This window comes from Drosophila gunungcola, unplaced genomic scaffold, assembly GCF_025200985.1.
Source record: "Drosophila gunungcola strain Sukarami unplaced genomic scaffold, Dgunungcola_SK_2 000029F, whole genome shotgun sequence".
Lineage (NCBI taxonomy): Eukaryota > Metazoa > Arthropoda > Insecta > Diptera > Drosophilidae > Drosophila > Drosophila gunungcola.
In genome coordinates, this window is record NW_026453207.1 from 675,068 (window position 1) to 692,973 (window position 17,906).

The 17,906-nt window shown below is 40.1% G+C and overlaps 1 protein-coding gene across 8 annotated transcripts in view; it reads right to left on the minus strand.

The window, feature by feature from the left end:
- The window catches only part of LOC128263947 (acetylcholine receptor subunit alpha-like), a 609,051-nt gene that overhangs the window by 477,297 nt on the left and 113,848 nt on the right, over positions 1 to 17,906 (minus strand). For all 8 annotated transcript variants that reach the window (XM_052999220.1, XM_052999224.1, XM_052999228.1 and 5 more), the window contains one exon: positions 12,273 to 12,317. In XM_052999220.1, the coding sequence (XP_052855180.1) occupies positions 12,273 to 12,317 (45 nt within the window). The remainder of the gene's footprint in view (positions 1 to 12,272; positions 12,318 to 17,906) is intronic.

Genomic DNA, 17,906 nt, shown 5'->3' on the forward strand with positions numbered 1-17,906 from the left:
TGTAGGAGTTGGGTTTTTTTTATATCAACCGCATGGCTTAAAGACCCATGTCCAGCCATGAGATTTTGTTTTGAATAGGAGCACCCAAGATTTAAAAGCCTAGATAAAGGGTAAATAGGAAATCTGTACTGCCACTTACGCCAGCGCCAATCTACTCCGCAACTGCGCCGCCCACCACGAGCATCCCAGCGACCAACTGCGCCATACCCCGAGCGCTTACCCAGCCCGCTCACACCAGGAGCACCCCGGAGGCCAGCTCCGCTGCCGACTTGCGCCCCCAGCCGCGTTATCTACAGCACTCACCGCGACGAGGACACAATCGCCACGCTCACCGTGGACACCGGATCACCCGCCGCCAGTCGGGAGACCCAGCCACTCCCACCTCATCATCCGCGCGACGTCCACTCAGAGGCCCTACAGCAGCGGACACCCAGCCGCACCGTGAGTGACCAACCGGTCCACCTTACCGATTCCCGGCGCAGGGGGCACCCTTCTCTTCGTGCTGTCCCCAGAACATCGTCACACGAGCCTAGGACGCGGATTCCAAGGCTCCAACCCCGCGACTCGATCGCCACCCCAGCATATATCAGCAACCGCAGTTCGCCGAAAAGCATCGAGGATGGGGCGTCCTTTTCGATGGACAAACCGACCCCCAGCACTTCATGGAACGAGTCGAGGAAGGCGATACAGCGTACGGAACAGCGACATCCCACGGGCCATCGCTGGCTTGCTCTCAGGCCGCGCCGAAGGCTGGTACCGAGCCTACCAATTGCACGCCGTGCCCTGGGAAACTTTCAAGCGGGAGTTCTTGGAGATTTTCCTCCCTCCACGGTATTATCAGCGCCTTGAGGATGCGATCTGGGCCCGCCAACAGCAAGGCGGCGAGCCTTTCAAGTTCTATGTGGTAGAACTACGCCTGATGATGCAACGGGCGAACTTCTCGTTCGACCAGGAGCTCGAAAGGATCTACGAGAACCTGCTGCCGGAGTATCAACTCTTCATAAGGCGCCATGAATTCTCCTCACTGGAAGGGTTAACGCAACTAGCCACCGCGTTCGAAATCGCTCGGGACCGAGACCCAGTAAGACAAACAGCCCTAGTTCCATCCGCCAGTGGTAGCTACACTACGAGGAGCAGCCCTCCACCCGGCCCTCCCCGACGAGATTCCATACGACCAGCGACGACGCCTTTCGGCACACCGAGTCCAGCGATATCAAACCGGATGATCTCCCGTCGACGTCGCCCGAGCCTGTAGTCGCTACGAGGAGGTGGGACACTTCGTCCGGGAATGCCAGAACCCACCAGTTCTATACTGCTGGGACTGCGGGAAACGTGGTGTCGGCACCATTGACAGCTGCCGCCAGTCGGGAAACAGCCGGGGTCCTCGCACACACAGGGAACAGGCGGCGACCCACCCAGAGCTCCCCCACCATTAGATCCACCTCTCCGTTTGACGGGAGGCCGGATCGTCGCCACGGTTTCCATCGAGGGACAACTCTTATCGGCAACAATCAACACGGCAGCCTCCAGAAGCTTTGTCAGCGAAGCGGTCGCCAAACCGACTCGATTCGGGTCGAAACATCAAAGAGGGTCGCACCCAAATATCCCTTGCGGACGGATCCCCGAAGGAAGTCACCAACAACATGTCCGCATGACCCTCCTGGTCCTGCCAACGATATTGGACGAGGTGATCCTCGGGATTGACTTCCTCTGCAGCATCCGGGCCACCCTAATCTGCGGTCAAGTGTGCCTCCAGCTAGCCCCGCCTGCCACACGAAGAGCCGACCCAGGCCCAGCCATCCGAGCGGCGCCCACAGCGGCGATAGCCCACCTCTCGGACCCACCGGCTCCTACCCAGCGGACAACAAGGACCAACGAGGGGGCCACAACGGGTCCCATACCCGCCCCAAGGCATCACATCACGTCGACCGCGGGCAAGAACCCAACCCCAGTTCTATCGGAGCACTCGCCACCACCGATCCTCCCCGGTACTACCACGGAAATAACAACGGCCGATGTCACCATCAAGGAAAACAAGTACAACCTCCAGCCGCTACCGGATGCCGCCGTGGTCAAAAAAAGGAACCCTTTTCGGAAGTATCTCGCGAGTCAGGAACGCTTAGCCAGCACAACGATAGGAACGTCCCCCGACGACCCGGATACGCCTCAATCTTCCACGGGAAGCCCGCAGGGAATCGGGAAGTATCAACTACCCGCCCAACCGGACACAGAGAACGCTCAGAGGCGCAATCCGTTCCGGAAGCATTGCCCTCACGGACACCTGGCCACAGTCGCGGAATCCCCGCCGGAATCGCTAGTGTCTGAAGAACCTGTCGACGCGGAAACCCTCCGGTTCCTTCAAGATCGGTCATCTGGCCAGTCGGGTCGAAAGTCGATCGTATCGATAAGTTATCGCAATCACCCGTGAACATGCGAGCGTGCTGTTAAGCAAAGCGTGCTGTTAAAGGCAAGCTTAGCGCGGATGGCGCGAGCGTACTGTTAAGCGCGATAAGTTACCGCAATCACCCGTGAACATGCGAACGTGCTGTTGAGCGCGAGCGTGTTGTTAAAGGCAAGCTTAGTGCTGATAACGCGAACGTGCTGTAAAGCACAAAATCAAGCGTGTCGACGTGGCACAGCGATCCGCTAAGATCGATCTTTCTTTCTTTTGCGGCAGCCGAACAGGACGGACCACCAGGAAAACTTAGCGGCAGGAACCAGCGGACGTCGACATCAGATCAAGCTCAGGAGTAAGATAATCAACAGAGATCAGAGGCAGACAGTACTGAGTGCGAAGGCTAGGGAGAATACAAGGATAAATAAAAGGAAGATAAACTTGTGAAAATAAAAACCCCAAGTGCGGAGTGCTTTTTCAGGTTGGCTAGGTGCTACTCCTGTTCGGGCAAGATCACGTGTTGCGTCTCCGAGGTCTGTTTTCTCTACGCAATACGAACGCTTACCAGACCGGGGAAAAGCGCGGGAAACTACCGCCGTCCTTTTCTACTCAGGTCCAGGTTAGGGACAGCTAATAAAATTAAGTGAACTTCGGGGAGTGCTTTTTCGGGTTAGCCAGGTTGCCGCATTGCGTTTCCGAGGTCTGTTTTCTCTACGCAACGCGGACACCAAAGCTACACACGTGCTACTCCATGTCGGACAAGTTATCGTGTTGCGTCTCCGAGGCCTGTTTTCTCTACGCAATACGAACGCTTACCAGACCGGATAAAAGCGCGGGAAACTATCGCCGGATTTTTCCTACTCACGTCCAGGTTAGGGACGGGCTAGTAAAATTTAGTGAATTTCACGGAGGGGCCTTTCGGGCCAGTGAGGCTTCTGAGTTGCGTCTCCGAGGTTTGTTTTCCTCTACGCAACGTGGACGCCAAAGCTGCCCGCGTGCCCATCCACGTCGGACAACCTCCCGTATTTCGTTTCCGAGGTGTACTCGGCGCAATCCGAGCCCTTGCCGGACGGGAAAATTTCCGTCGATTTCTCAGTGCCCTCCCCTTCGTTCCGAGCAGGTCCCAGTCGAAATCCCCGCAAGTTAAATCTACGCCGGTCCCGTTTTTTTCGTATTGCGTCTCCGAGGTTTTTGTTTTCTCTACGCAACACGGACGACGAGGCCGGCCACTTGATCCCGATAACAAAATCCCGGCGGCAACTCCCAGTCCCGTTTTTCGTCTCCTGTGTATTTGTAGAAACTTTAGAGGAGTCTGGCCGGACTGAAGCCTACCCCAGCCTATGAAAAAAAGTCCTTACACATACAGCCAATCATTGTATTCTTTTTACTCTTGCAAGATATGTACAATAGTAAAAATTCTATTAGGTTATCATTTGAATGTTTAAATTTTATCTTAAATTTTAGTTTGTTATTAACGTAGATCGCGACACCACCAGCATAACTAGCACGATTGACATCATAACCATGACACATAATTGCCTGAATAAAAATTCACCTAAACTCATCAAGTTTTTTTAATAAGCTTTGTGCATTGATATAAGCAACTTTAAAACAATTTTTTAAATTTCTAATTTCATTTATCTGGCTACCAGTAGTGGAACCACCTGTTTCTCCCGAAATTTTTTTATGGAAGGCATATTAGGGGTACTAGCTTAATTTTTAAATAACAGTCAAAGAACAGAAAAAAGTAGTTATTATAAAACATAAATAAAGATATCTAAACTAGAGATTCTAAGAGAGTAAGAACTTGAAATACAATCGCGATTCTTAGAAACCTAGTTCTCTTTACCTGTACATGTTAATTCCGCTTTCTGCTGATTGCGCTGGTTCCTAAATTTATGTGGTAGTCCCAATTCGTAAGCTCTCGGACTGTGGTTGCGTTTTCGAATATCAATTTTCTGGTAAGCCTCAAACAACTGAGAAATAAAAGTAAGCTTAAGCTAAATCTACACAAAAATAACTAAAAAAAAATAGTAAAGCAATATCGTAAAGCTTCCGGTGAGTTTCATTCTATAAGTTTTAACTTATTTACGATTAGTTATTAACGGGATAAAATTAACTTTTATGATCAAGAACCTAAAATACAAGAAGTATTACAAGAATCTAAGCTATGTTTACAAAAGCAAACAAACTGGCCTGTTTCGTCACATTTCCACTGCTCGAAGTTTGTGGTTTTCGTCAGATGTAGAGCGACAGTTTATCCATGCCGCGCGTGGCACGTGCTGGTGAGGTAATGGAGCTGCAGTCAGATGACTGGCCTTCCAAAAGATTGGGTGATCCTAAATCATTGTGGCCGCATGTGGCTCGCTGTGAGTAGCGGTGTCAGCGCAGTGCCTAGAAATTCCGCGCTTGGCTCGCTTTCTAGTTTGTAGTCAGCGCAGTGTACAGTTTTGTACGCACGTGGCGTGCGGTGTTCCGGTGCCGTGAACGATTAATGTGCACAAAAGAGTTTTACGTTGCCTCACAATGCAGATCCTCTATTTGTCCGCCGACCAGTAATAGTCCCTGGACGGCTTTTACCAACACGCCTTTGACATTCTTGGCCTGCTGCTTATCTGCCTATTTTATTCACTTTTACCTTCTGCAGTTTTTAAGCAAAGGGTAGACACTGGAACTTAATGTTGGCTGACTCTTAGGTATTAAAGGCGTGCATTCATTCATTCACTTTAAAACTACAATCGTAGATGGGCGTATTCTTTTACGATTTGAAGCGAAATGAACGAATATTCTGACTCGCTCTGCTATCTGCACTAAACGAAAAAACGGGTTCTTTTCAGGTTTTTATTCTCGCTTTTGTCCTTACGCGCTTTCGATTCCGCGCGAGAGAGAACGCATTATGTGACTCCGTCTGAAAGAGTGAACGATAGAACTAGCGGACGGTCACTTTCAATAAACGCGCAAGAAATTTCGGCTGGGGACCCCAACAAAATTGTGAATTCAATGCCAAGACATTTGGCACAAGTCCTTAAAAGAAACGGTTATCAAACAAGCTACTAATGTTGAAATACAACTTATTGTTCAAAAATTCTTGTTGTACGCAAACTTTTGTGTGTCCATTTTTGTTTTATTTTCTTATTTTATTTTTTATTTTATTTAATTTTTAATATCCTTACGCTACAAGTAAACAATATTTTTTGCATTAGTCACAATAGATTTTAAACAGGTTTAAAATTATAAATAAAAAATTTTAAAGAAATACTTAAATGCTAAAAAAAAAAAAACAAGAATGGAAGCAAACTTCGGCAAGCCGAAGTTCATATTCTTTTACAGCAAAAACAAATATTTATTTTCTTTTTAAAAACATCTCAATTTTGCTTTATGCGCGTAAATGTTTTAAAACATTGAAGCTTTGATAACATTCAGCTCAATTATTCGATTGCTCCAATGGCTGCAATATGATAACTTTGTCTGATTTAAAAAAAAAAATTAAAAACGAAATTCTATATAAATTAACAATTACTGTGTCCAAAGGAATATTTTGAAAAATATTTAAAAAATATATAAAAATTGTTTGCAGGCGGACATAGCTATATCGACACTCCTAGTGATGCTGATCCAGAATTTATATACTATATAAGGTCGAAAATGTATCCTTCACTGCGATGCAAACTTCTGACAGTCTTCATTCAGCTCTCATTGCGATCGGTCTTGCTTTTATTTCGCTGTGTCTCATTGCGCCGAATGCAGTTCCGAAGTTACCGCAACTCAGCTGCGTAGCTTTGACGCCATCCGTTCCTCTTGGGAATTGTCGCCGCTTATTCCACACTGCTTGTGGTGATTTACAACATTAAGCTATCAAGTTGCTACTGTCTTGCCTTATCGTATTTGGCAATGTAATAATTGCGTGGTTGGTCATGATGCACACTCTAAAATTGATGAAATCAATAAAAGAGTTACTGAGCTGGAAAAGCTTTACCTCAACTAGAAAACCAAGTTTGAGAGTTCTGTTGCACCTGTTGGTGATGAAAATGTCAACACCAATCCACGGAAAAATTGACTTAGATTCCAGCCGCTCCATTTCAAAGCGAGACAATTGCTAATCGCCAAGCGCTGGAGGCTGAGTTACCAGCTGCGGTCTGTAGTGCGGCTCATAAAAAGAAGAATATTTGGAAAAAAAAACAATAAGAAGCGTATTCTTGAAAATGATCCCAAATGTGAGGAACTCGAAGCTCTGACCAGCAATACCTACTTATTTGTATTTGTGTTTTATTATAAAATTTCATCCTAACGCTACAAGTTTGGAACTTATAAGTTAATGCGCTAGTCACTAAGAGTGGCAAATATTTAGTTGTTACATTATAATTAATACTAATTTTCATAAAAACTAACCTAAGTTGCCTTCTATTTTTACTTTAATTTACGTAATAGTATTTTTAAGGAGTGTGAATAATTTTATCTTGAATTGCGTGGCACTGCTAATATTTTTAAGATGGTTGGGGAGCTGATTCAATGATCGAATAGCATTAATTAAAAATTTTCTTTCGAAAGTCAGTGATCTAGGTCTTATGCAAGTAAGATTGTTTGCTCTTCTAGATAATGTAAACTGAAGTTTTTCGAAAAGATACGAAGGTTCTTTTTGGAAAATAATTTTTTGCAGAAAAATTACGATTCGCATCTATATCCATTCATTTAGCGAGATATCGAATATTTTCTGCGAAAATTCGGATACGTGATTTCTATGTGTTAGGCTGAATATATACCTGGCTATTCAATTAAATATAACTTTAATTTTGTTCTTACTGGTAGTGTCACAGTTTGAAAAAACTTCTACTCCATAAAATAGCGCTGGAACAATGCAGGTTTTAGCTATTAGTATACGTATATGGGTGGGCAGGCAATTTTTAGTTACGGATAATGTCCTTATTATGCCATATGTTTTCCCTACAGACTTTGCAATATGATCATTCCAGGTAAGAGTGGAGTGTTACTCATACTCAGTGGGTGCAAATTGTTAAAAATGATCTTTCTTTTACTTCTGACAAGACATTTTGATTTTGATGGGTTGATCCCAAGTCTATTGTTTCCGGCCCACTCATTTACACGTTCAAAGTCTCTGTTACAAACATCTATACATTCATTTATTCTGTTAAAAGGACGACTCACATACATTTGGACATCATCAGCATACAAGTGTACATTACATTCAGATAACGCATTAGGAAGGTCATTTACATATAAGGTAAACAATAAGGGGCCAAGCACAGACCCTTGGCATACAGCACGACTAACATTTTCATATGAAGACGAAACGCTAGACAGTACAACAGATTGACGACGATTTTGTAGGTACGAAGACACAAGTTTGACAGAAGTTTTAGAAAACAAAAACATATAACGTATTTTTGCACAAAGGACATTATGGTTTACTGTATCGAAGGCCTTCCTATAGTCCAGTAAAACTAAGAGTGTAACATTGTTTTCGTCTATTTGTTCCCTTATGTCGTCTGCAACTTTTAAAATAGCTGAGGTACAGCTTCTGTTTTTCCTATTACCAGACTGATTATTAGTAAGCATTGCATTGTCGGACATAAATTTATTAATTTGATCAGCCATGAGATTCTCAAACACCTTTGATAGGTATGGTAAAATGGAGATGGGTCTGTGCTCATTATTTGATTTAGGAATCGGAATTATTTTTGCCGCTTTCCAACAGTCCGGATAAGTAGATTTTGTCAGTACAGTATTAAAGGGATAGGTTATGTATGGCAGGATTTTTGGCAGCAGAATTTTTATAAATTTAGGGTTTATGTTGTCAGACCCAGTGGCGTCACTCTTAATTCTTAGAATACTTTGAAGGACATCACTCTGGTTTCAGACAGTTTCAGGTACAAATCGTGGGTTCAGATATTTATTTTCAGTGATTTCAGGTACTGTGCAGCTTAAGAACTTTTTATTAAGTTCATTTACATTTATGTCTTGTTCAAGTCTTGGTTTAACTTAGCATATTCCCAGGTTTTTAATTATTTTCCATGTCTGAGCAGTGAAAGATGCGTTGTTGAATTTATGGGAAGAGAAATTTGTCTTGGCGGTGTCAGTAAGTTTGGTCACTTTTTTTCTCAATGACTTGAACACTGCGTAAGCTTGAGGTGTCCTGTACCTTCTCCACTTATTGTAAGCCCCGTCACGCTGTAATATTGCGTCTTTGATGTTTCTTTGAAACCATAGTTTTTCAGAAAAACGAATAACTTTGCTACGAACAGGCACGAGACAGTTATATAAATAACAAATATTGCTTTGTAAAAGGTTAACTTGTTCGTCTACTTCGGAAAGGGAATATATGTCATTCCAATTGCACAAACTAAATGTGGAATCCAAAAGGTCATAGTTGATATTTCTAAAGTCCCTAAACACTATTGGATGGTCAAGGTATTCTGGGTCAAGTGCGTAAGTCAAGAATATGAGATCATGTTTTGAAAACGATGGGACAATAAGTTGGTCATATGTAGCTACTTTGTCTGTATCAGACACAAAAAACAAATCTAAAAGCGAATTGCGGGTTTTGGTAAAATTCGTAGGGGACACAAAGTTAACCAACTTCATCCCCAGCGATTTCATGTCCTCTGCATGGTGGGATTCCCTTAAAATATCGCTATTAAAATCGCCTGTTATAATGACGTCTGAATAATTTAATGACACGTCAGGAAGGATGTTTAAAAATTGTTCATAGTCAATCCGGCAGTTAGGTCGGTATATACACCCAATTAGTAGCTTATCAGCATATCTTTGGCATCTAATTTCTATAAATAAGTATTCAATTGCACTACTGGTTGAGTGTTTACATACAAACGTGGAACATAACTTTTGACTCACATATATTGCAACCCCACCCCCATGTCAATCACGATCAGAGCGATGCAAATTATAGCCATCACATTCAACTAAAACATCACATAAATTAGGAACAAACCAAGTTTCAGAAACACATATAACATCTACGCTCGAATTGATAAAGAGGTATCTAAATTCTTTAATTTTTCGTGTGAGGCTTTGAGCATTTATATGACACACATTAACCACAGCTCTCTTATTTCTGAGAACCCTTAACATCGCATGGCTATTTGATCGATTTGGATTTATGTTTATGTTATTGTTGTTGCTGTCACCCATTTTAAATTATTTAATTGTAATATTAGATGCGGTCGCAGTCTATAAATATTTATGACATAAAGACACACCGTAAGCACAAAGCCAGAGGCGTTGTGTACATTTTTGTCAGACAATCTGCAAAATAATGTTAAAGCTTTTTCTTGTCATGAACTAGTCAAAAAAGACGTGAATATTTCAACGCTTAAATTTATTAACTTCAAGTTCGGGGTACAAGACGTGCACCTTCCGACTGCATGCATTCACCTGATTTTAAGCTTTCTCACAATATCTGTATGGAAACGGCACCCTCTCTCAGGGTTCCGCTCGGTGATGCTCTCCCATGTTTTTCCGCTCTCCTGATGCAGCAACGGTACCATTGGCTTGAAATTTCGTTTTCACCGTTGTACATTCTACAATATGTTTTCTGGACACATTCCCCTGAATTTGGGCTTTCCCAAAATATTGGTTTGGGAACGGAACACTCTCTCAATGTCCCGCTTGGGGATGCGCTCCCTTTGCTGCTTGTGGGGAGCCATCTTATCACCAAATGGATCGGATTCAACTGCGTGCAGTGTTCTCTTAGAAGCAGCGCTCTCTTCTGACTCAACAGCAACATTGATTCTCTTTCATTGTGAGAACTCTTCATTTTCTTCAGATTCTTTGAGCATTGATCGACAGCCTGTACGTATTCAACATTGCTTAAAGTTCTTACCAATAATATCGAAGACCTGATGACGACACCAGCAAAGCGTTTTGTCACCTCTGCCCAGGCTGCCTGGCCGAACATTGAGAGCACGCTCTTCGATGACCATCATTACATTAGTTAAAACCTCAACTTGGATTTCTTTGACAATACATTTTTTGATCCCAATCTAGACCAAGTATTTCGCAAGGACTGGGTTGCTGTTATAAGGGAATGTTCTAGAGGTGGCCACGCCAACTGCGCTCGCTGTTGGTGAATTGCTGGGTCTGCTTGTGTTGTTGCTGCGATATTTTCCAAGAGTTCCAGCATTTGAAAAGGTAAATTCTGTCCTGGTACAAGAACTCCAGCTGTTCAATCAGTTATTATTATTTAACATTTATTACTATACCTATTAAAAACGCAATGAATTATTTGAAAGCATTTTTAGGTTTTCTCCCTATTTATACCTTTGCAGAGGGTATTATAATTTCAGTCAGAAGTTTGCAACGCAGTGAAGGAGTAAGCCAAGGATTAGTCCCTGGCTTTTTGGCATTAGATTTCAATGGCACAAACATCTCAAAAATGTACTTTATGTAACCATTCAAAACATTCAAATAGCACCCAAGTCAAAAACATTTAATTTAAGTTCCAGAGTTTCTATAGTCCCTTTATTTTAAAGAATGAGTTGTTGAGTCTAAATTAAGTTCATTTGTAAGAAAGATGAGGTCATGTTTTGAGAAAGCTGTTTTCTTGTTTGGGTCATTTATGAGCAGTAGGTCAAGCAGGGTATCGAAGGTGTTGCTGAGATGTATAAAATTATTTCGCAGAAAAAAGTCCTATAGACTCAAAATCATTCAGTAGATTATTTTCCTTTAAGAGGTTGCTATTGAAGTTACCTGCCAGGATAATGTCAAAATAGAAAGCTGATGATTTCGAACCGGAATCAAGGTCGAATTCGTATTGAATTTTACTGTTCGGTCGATACATACAGCCAATCAATGTATTCTTATTACTTTTGCAAGATATTTACTCTAGTAAAAATTCTATTAACCTATCATTTTATTGTTTAGACTTAATCATACATATCAGTTTATTATTAACGTAGATCGCGACACCACCAGCATGACAAGCACGATAAACATCATAACCATCATAACCATCACACATAATTGACGAGACACACATGGGACATTAGACTTAATAAAAATTGACCTAAACTCATCAAATTTTCTTAATAAGCTTTGTACATTTCTATGCGCAAATTTTAAACCATTTTTTAAGTTTCTAATTTCTTTTATCAGGCTTATGGAACTACCTGTTTCACCCGAAATTTTAATATTGAAGGCTTATTAGGAGTACAAGCTTAATTTTTAAATAACAGTCAAAGAAAAGAAAAGAAAAAGTAGTTAACAAACACAATAATTAAGATATCTTAACTAGAGATTCTAAGGGAATGAATTCAAAGTAATCAAGAGCGATGTTGTCCTCTTCAGATGAGGAGTTTTCTCGACCCACCGAAACGTAAGTAATAGCAGCATTTGGTGGTGAGAGGATCGGGGTGCATCAAAGTATGCTCTTCTACCCGCTCGACGCAGTAAACGCACTCTTTACTAGATCAATAAACATGCACAAGACCGCAACATGTAAAAACATCTGATTTTGTAATTGTAATTGCTTCCAATATGGTATTCAAGAATTCATAACTTGTATTAAATGTTTTTCATATCCATAAAACAATTATTTTTATTAAACTAAATTAAATTAAAACTTTTTTCTGCGTGCCAGCTCTTAAATAGTGCTTGTCATTCTGGATTTACTCGGTCGGATCTCAGAACAAAAAAAATGTATGTACTATATTATAAAAACATAACATAAGATTTTAAGCCAAAAGCATTGTCTGAGATTTTTTAACCAGAGGAGCAACACATGTATTTAGTTTCGAAACCAGTCTGGAAAGTTTTAGTCCGTTAGGTTTTTTCGAAAACGGAAGCTGGAGCAGGGCCGATACACATTTATGATACCCTTTTTTTTTTAATATACGTTACTTACCTGCTCAACCCAAAGATTTGTGGTCATTATTTGATTTTTTAGGTTCTATAAAGAAAAATATGAAATATTATTATTATTATTATTATTATGATTAACAACAATATCATGTTCATTGTTAAATTTTCGATGTCAGATACAGTGGTGTCAATCAAATCTTGCTAGAAATTTCATTTTATTCTATGTGCAAAGGGTATTTTAATTTAAGTTGAAAGTTTACAAAATTTTTTCTTTTCTTAGCAAGTAGAACACAAGTCGGAACGGGCCGGATCGAACGACTATATCATACAGTTCCCATAAAAACAGTCGGATACAAAACAAAATCAAGTATATTCTATAGAAAAATGTTAAATAATATATTCATTACTTTAGGTGTTTCAACCAGACAATAAATAATCAGACATTTTAATTTCACTTTTAGACTTCACTTTTAATTTCAGGTATGCGCACTCAATGTCAGAAATCGACCAACTTCAGGGGAGAGAATCAGCGTTGGACAAATGATCATGGAACTTGGAATCGAACTATTAATCGATACCAGTTCCGATTTAACATTACGCAATTCTGTTTATTACATAAACATTTAACAGTGTAACTTTTGTTATTTTCAACACGCCTCCTTAAAGTTACATTGTTTTCTAAAAGAAGCGTGCGCATTTACTATTCTTATTTTCTTTTCATGTTCTTTTCATTCTTCCGGGGATAATTATTTGATCCAGCATTTACTGCAATGGAATGGGGAATCCCAGTAAAACCCATCCAGATCATTACACATTAGATTCATAATCATCTTAGATGCTATACAAAAATATGTTTTCCAAATTATTTTAGTTCAATTTCATTAACAATTCAATTAATTTTTTTTTTGTAAGATATTAATATTTGGTGTCTTCAATTAGACAGACAGTCCCAGTCGGCCTCTAATGGTGATGAATTGAGCTGTCAGCTTTAAATCAGTTGTACCTTTTAGATACCTTAAGACATTGCCATAACCCTTTATTATTGATATGTGTATATCGACTTAAAATGTTTATTGATGTACTCAAATCAGGACGTGCACACAACATGATGATCAACAAACAGCCTATTAAATTTCTACATGGTGCATCACAAGACTGTTCAGATTGCAAAGCCTCGTTGTTTAGTTTGCTTGGAAGAGGTGTGCTAACAGGATTACAGTTTATCATATTAAATTTTTTGAAACATTGTTAATATATACTGATTGACTAAGATGTAACTCCCAATCTATTCTGACAACTTTTATACCTATAAAATGTCAAATGTCAGGTTTGACGTCTATATTATGGACCAATAAGTCATATTGATTTGAAAGTGCTAATAAAAACCTAAAACTTGAAATTCGTGCAACTGGTGCAAGCGTCTCATTGTAATCTGTCATGTATTCTTGAGTAACCCTTTCGCCACAAGCCTGGCTTTATATTAAATAAATTGCCACACTCTTCATGTTTTATATTAAATACCCATTTACAATCTACTATATTTTTGTCTTTAGGCTTTTGTACAATATACCAAGTATTATTTTCAAAATGAGAGTCAAGTTCATTTTGTAAGGCTTTTTCCCTTACATTTCTGTCATCACGAAATTTAATTATTTCAAAAGAATTAGGAATATCATTTTGACAGATTTGAGTATTCATAAGACATTTTTCCAAAAATCTATATGATAATTTCGGTTTACCCTTCATTCTTTCAATACGTCTAATTTCATTTACTTTATCACCAGCTTCAATAACTGGATCGGCACTTCCTTGATTTGTGGAATTTTTAATAACTTGTACCTCCTCTGAAATATCAGATTCGTGTTTTTCCTCTCATAGAAAAACTGACTCTTCTTTTTCTGTATCTTCAGAAACAGTATTTTTAATCTTTTTTATGTACAGTTCTTGACTCAAGCATATTTACTTCATCCACTACAACGACCCTTCCTGTCATAAACTTCCTCTGCACTGCTTTCCACGATTTATAACCATTTGGATCGAATCCAACAAGTATTGTTTTGATTGATTTCGCATCAAACTTACGTTTTCGAACTTTATTAAGTGCATACACTGTTGAACCAAATATTTTTAAATATTTCATATTATGACACATTTCATACGGTGTTTTCTTTACATTTTGCAACGCTCTACTTGGGGATCTGTTAATTAAATACGTTGCTGTTAAAACAGCTTCACCCCAAAAAGTTTTATTCAGTTTAGAACTGTTGATCATTGAGCAGCTTTCACCGTGATTGTTATAATTATCCGTTCTGACACACCATTCAATTGTGGAGTGTGAGGAACCGTTAAGTGATAGCTTATGCCTTTTTGACGCAAAATTCACTCAAAAAAATATGTTACACATTAATGTGTGTATTGATCAACAAAGACAACGTAATAATTCTTGTTATCAATTGTTGCTGGTATTATGGACCACACACATCGGAATGGAGTACAAAGAGTGCCCCCTGGATATTCTCTTTAGTTTTAAATTCTGCAAATTTGAAAGTAGATTGTTTGCCATTTATCCAAACTTCACATAAATCTTGATTTAAAATTTTAGCATCTTTAAACAATCCATTTCGTTTAATTTCTAAAAATTGTCCTCCACTAATATGGCTAACCTCTCATTTCACAATCGCTAATTTACACAACTTGATATGTAAATTTTACTTTTTAATTGAAAATATATTACTGGTGCATTATACTCACACAATCCTTCGAATACTAAGTTACCATTCTTCGTAACCCTTATGCCATTTGGGTTAAATTCGATTGTCATGCCTGCATCCTGCATCTTTTTTTTTGACAGACAGAAGTTGTGCGGAATGTCCTCGCAAAATAGAACATTTTGCAGCATTATTTTCCGCCCAGAGCTGCTGAGATTTACCACTCCTTTTAGCTCTTATATGTTCCGCACTTTGCAATTTCAATTGTTATATTTATATCTAACTTCTCATATTCCGAAAACAAAGTGATGCCATTTACTATGTGGTCTGATGCCCCTGAATCTATTATAAATTCTACTTTACTTGAAAATGTATCATTAGCTTGCCTCATCATGGATGCGAAACCTCGTTCTTACTGAGCTGTTGTTGCTATCTGGCTCTGTTTTTATTTTCCTTTTTCATATCCTATTTGCCTCTTTAACAGAAAACAATCCTTTTTCAAATGACCACGTTTTACACAGTGAAAACATTTTGACCTTTGTTTAAAATAGGTCTTAAATTGTTCCTTTCCCTTTTTGTGTACAAATTTATTTTTATTGATATTTATTTTTAGTAGCCTGTAAAACTTTAGCATACTTAAGCTTGCACTTTTCAATTTATTTTCCTGATCAAGCAGTCGTGTGTTTACAAAGCTAAGGTTAAATTATCTTCCGACAGAGTCTCTATTGCTGTTATAACACCATCATAACTTGATGTAAGAGTTAGTAGTAAATGGGAAACTTGATCCATTTCTTCTAGCTTGGCCCCTGAAGGTATAAGTTGAGTTACAATATTCTTAAAGAAACGAAAGTGATTTAGCAAAGATGTAGTTGCTTTCGCAATGAAAGAAAGAATAGAATCCAGCTTTTCAAATATTTTTTTGGCACTATCTTCCTTGTTCACAAACGCAAGAAACGAATCACTCAAGTATTCTGTTATAATGCTTTTAGCACTTCTGTAGCATCTAACTGGCTACTTTCCGTCATCCATGAGCAATGCTCTGAGTCTCGTGTTGTTTTCTGATGTGTATTTTCGCAATACATGTGTTTTAATTTATCTTCAAATTTTGCTGCTGTGTTGTAAGCGTAATATACAAAAGCAAAGTAAGCTGCGTTTCCTCGCTAAAATTAAATATGACTTAAGTTTACTGAATGTTATGCGTGGCGCAGTGTTGGTAAAATATTAAATGCAACTGTGTGTGGTTGCTACATAATTCAGTTACGTTAAATTCAAATTCAAAACTTATAATTATAAAAATAGATTTCCTCCAACATTCTCCTCCCGTTAAAGAACCATTCTTTAAGATTAGGCTGCGGGGAGGAGAGCGAGTTTATGAATCGGACGCCTCATAGTACCCTTTGAAGTTTTCAAATCGGCGACGCGCACGTCTCCGTCTCGTCCAGTGATAACATTGGTCACTCTTGCAAGGAGCCATTGAACAATGACAACTTGGTTCGTCGCTGAAGGCTGCGTATGTAGTCCCTATGTCAAAGGCGCCAGAATTGTTGCTTGAGGTAAGCAACCCTTTGCCAACGATCGAGGTAGCGCATTCCTTTTGGTTCCATGGCGTTGAAGAGTCTTTCGTCAGGTGCTGCTAGTAAGCTTCAACCAATTATCAGATGAGCTCGAGTGACTGGCTCATCGTCATTCGGGTCATCAGATGCGGGAGCTATTGGCCTTGAGTTGAGAATAGCCTCCACTTCTGAAGCTCTTCTAGAGTTAAGTTAGCATTTGAAACCGTTTTTAATACCAAAGTCTTCGTTGATTTGACTGCGGCTTTCCAAATTTCACCGAAATGGAATGCTTGTGAAAAATGGGCCGCAGAAGTCTACGCCCGAAATCAAAAATGGTTGATTTTGCCTTAACCTATCGGCTGGTAAATCTCCCATGACTTACTTTATCAACTGGGGCTTATAATTAAAGCAATGGATACAGTTTCTAACAAGTTTTTAAATTACAGCTCTGACGTTAATTATCCACAATCTATGACGCAAGATTGCTAGCAGTGCCTTAGGACCAGCATGATGATTTGAGCGATAAAGATATTCAATTAAAAAATACACAAACCTATGATGCTTTGGTAAAATGGCTGGATACTTGGAGTCAAATGGTAAGTCTTCCTCCTACCCTCATTATAAGGATTCCAGATGTAGTCTCCTGTAAAAAAGGTGTAAGCATTTGCAAACTTGGCTGCAGAGGCTTTCCTTTTCTTTACGCAAGAATTTCAGACGGATACACGTTCCTTTGAATGTGAGATAAGTTTTCCAAAGTGTTTGTTCCATTTCGCGCGCAGGAATGTGTGTGACGCCCTTTCCTTTTAAGTGCTTAGCTGCTGGAACGTTGTTGATAGCTCTGTAGACATAAGCGAGAATCCGAACTATTTTTATGTATGATGAACTGTTGTGTAATTGTGAAGAGTGCATTGTCATCCAACGAAGGACAATAGTTGAGTCCGTCCAGAAGTATACAGTTGAGAGATAAGGTTTTAGCAATCCTGCAATTTTTCGCCACGTTCTGCTCAATAGCAACGCAGCGCATAGCTCCAACTTGGGCAATGACTGTGGGCGGATTGGTGCAACCTTAGACTTGGCCATCAGAAGATTGATCCCAATTTTCGTTTCGTTCTGGACACGAATGTATAAACAGCAACCGTACGCCCGCTCGGACTCGTCCGCAAAGGCGTGGATTTCAAACGAAGATTATCGGTGATTTCGGTCCACATGGCGAGTTGTTTTTCGTTGATGTATGTATCCCATGGTAGGTTTCTCAGTGTGAGATCTTGAAGAAATATTTTAGCACGTATTATAATAGGACTTATAAGCCCTAATATGTCGAAAATTCGAGCACTCGCTGATGGCACCGACCTCCTAGTAACTGGAGCATCGGATACAACCTTAGGATGGAACACAAACACATCGGCGATTGGCTTC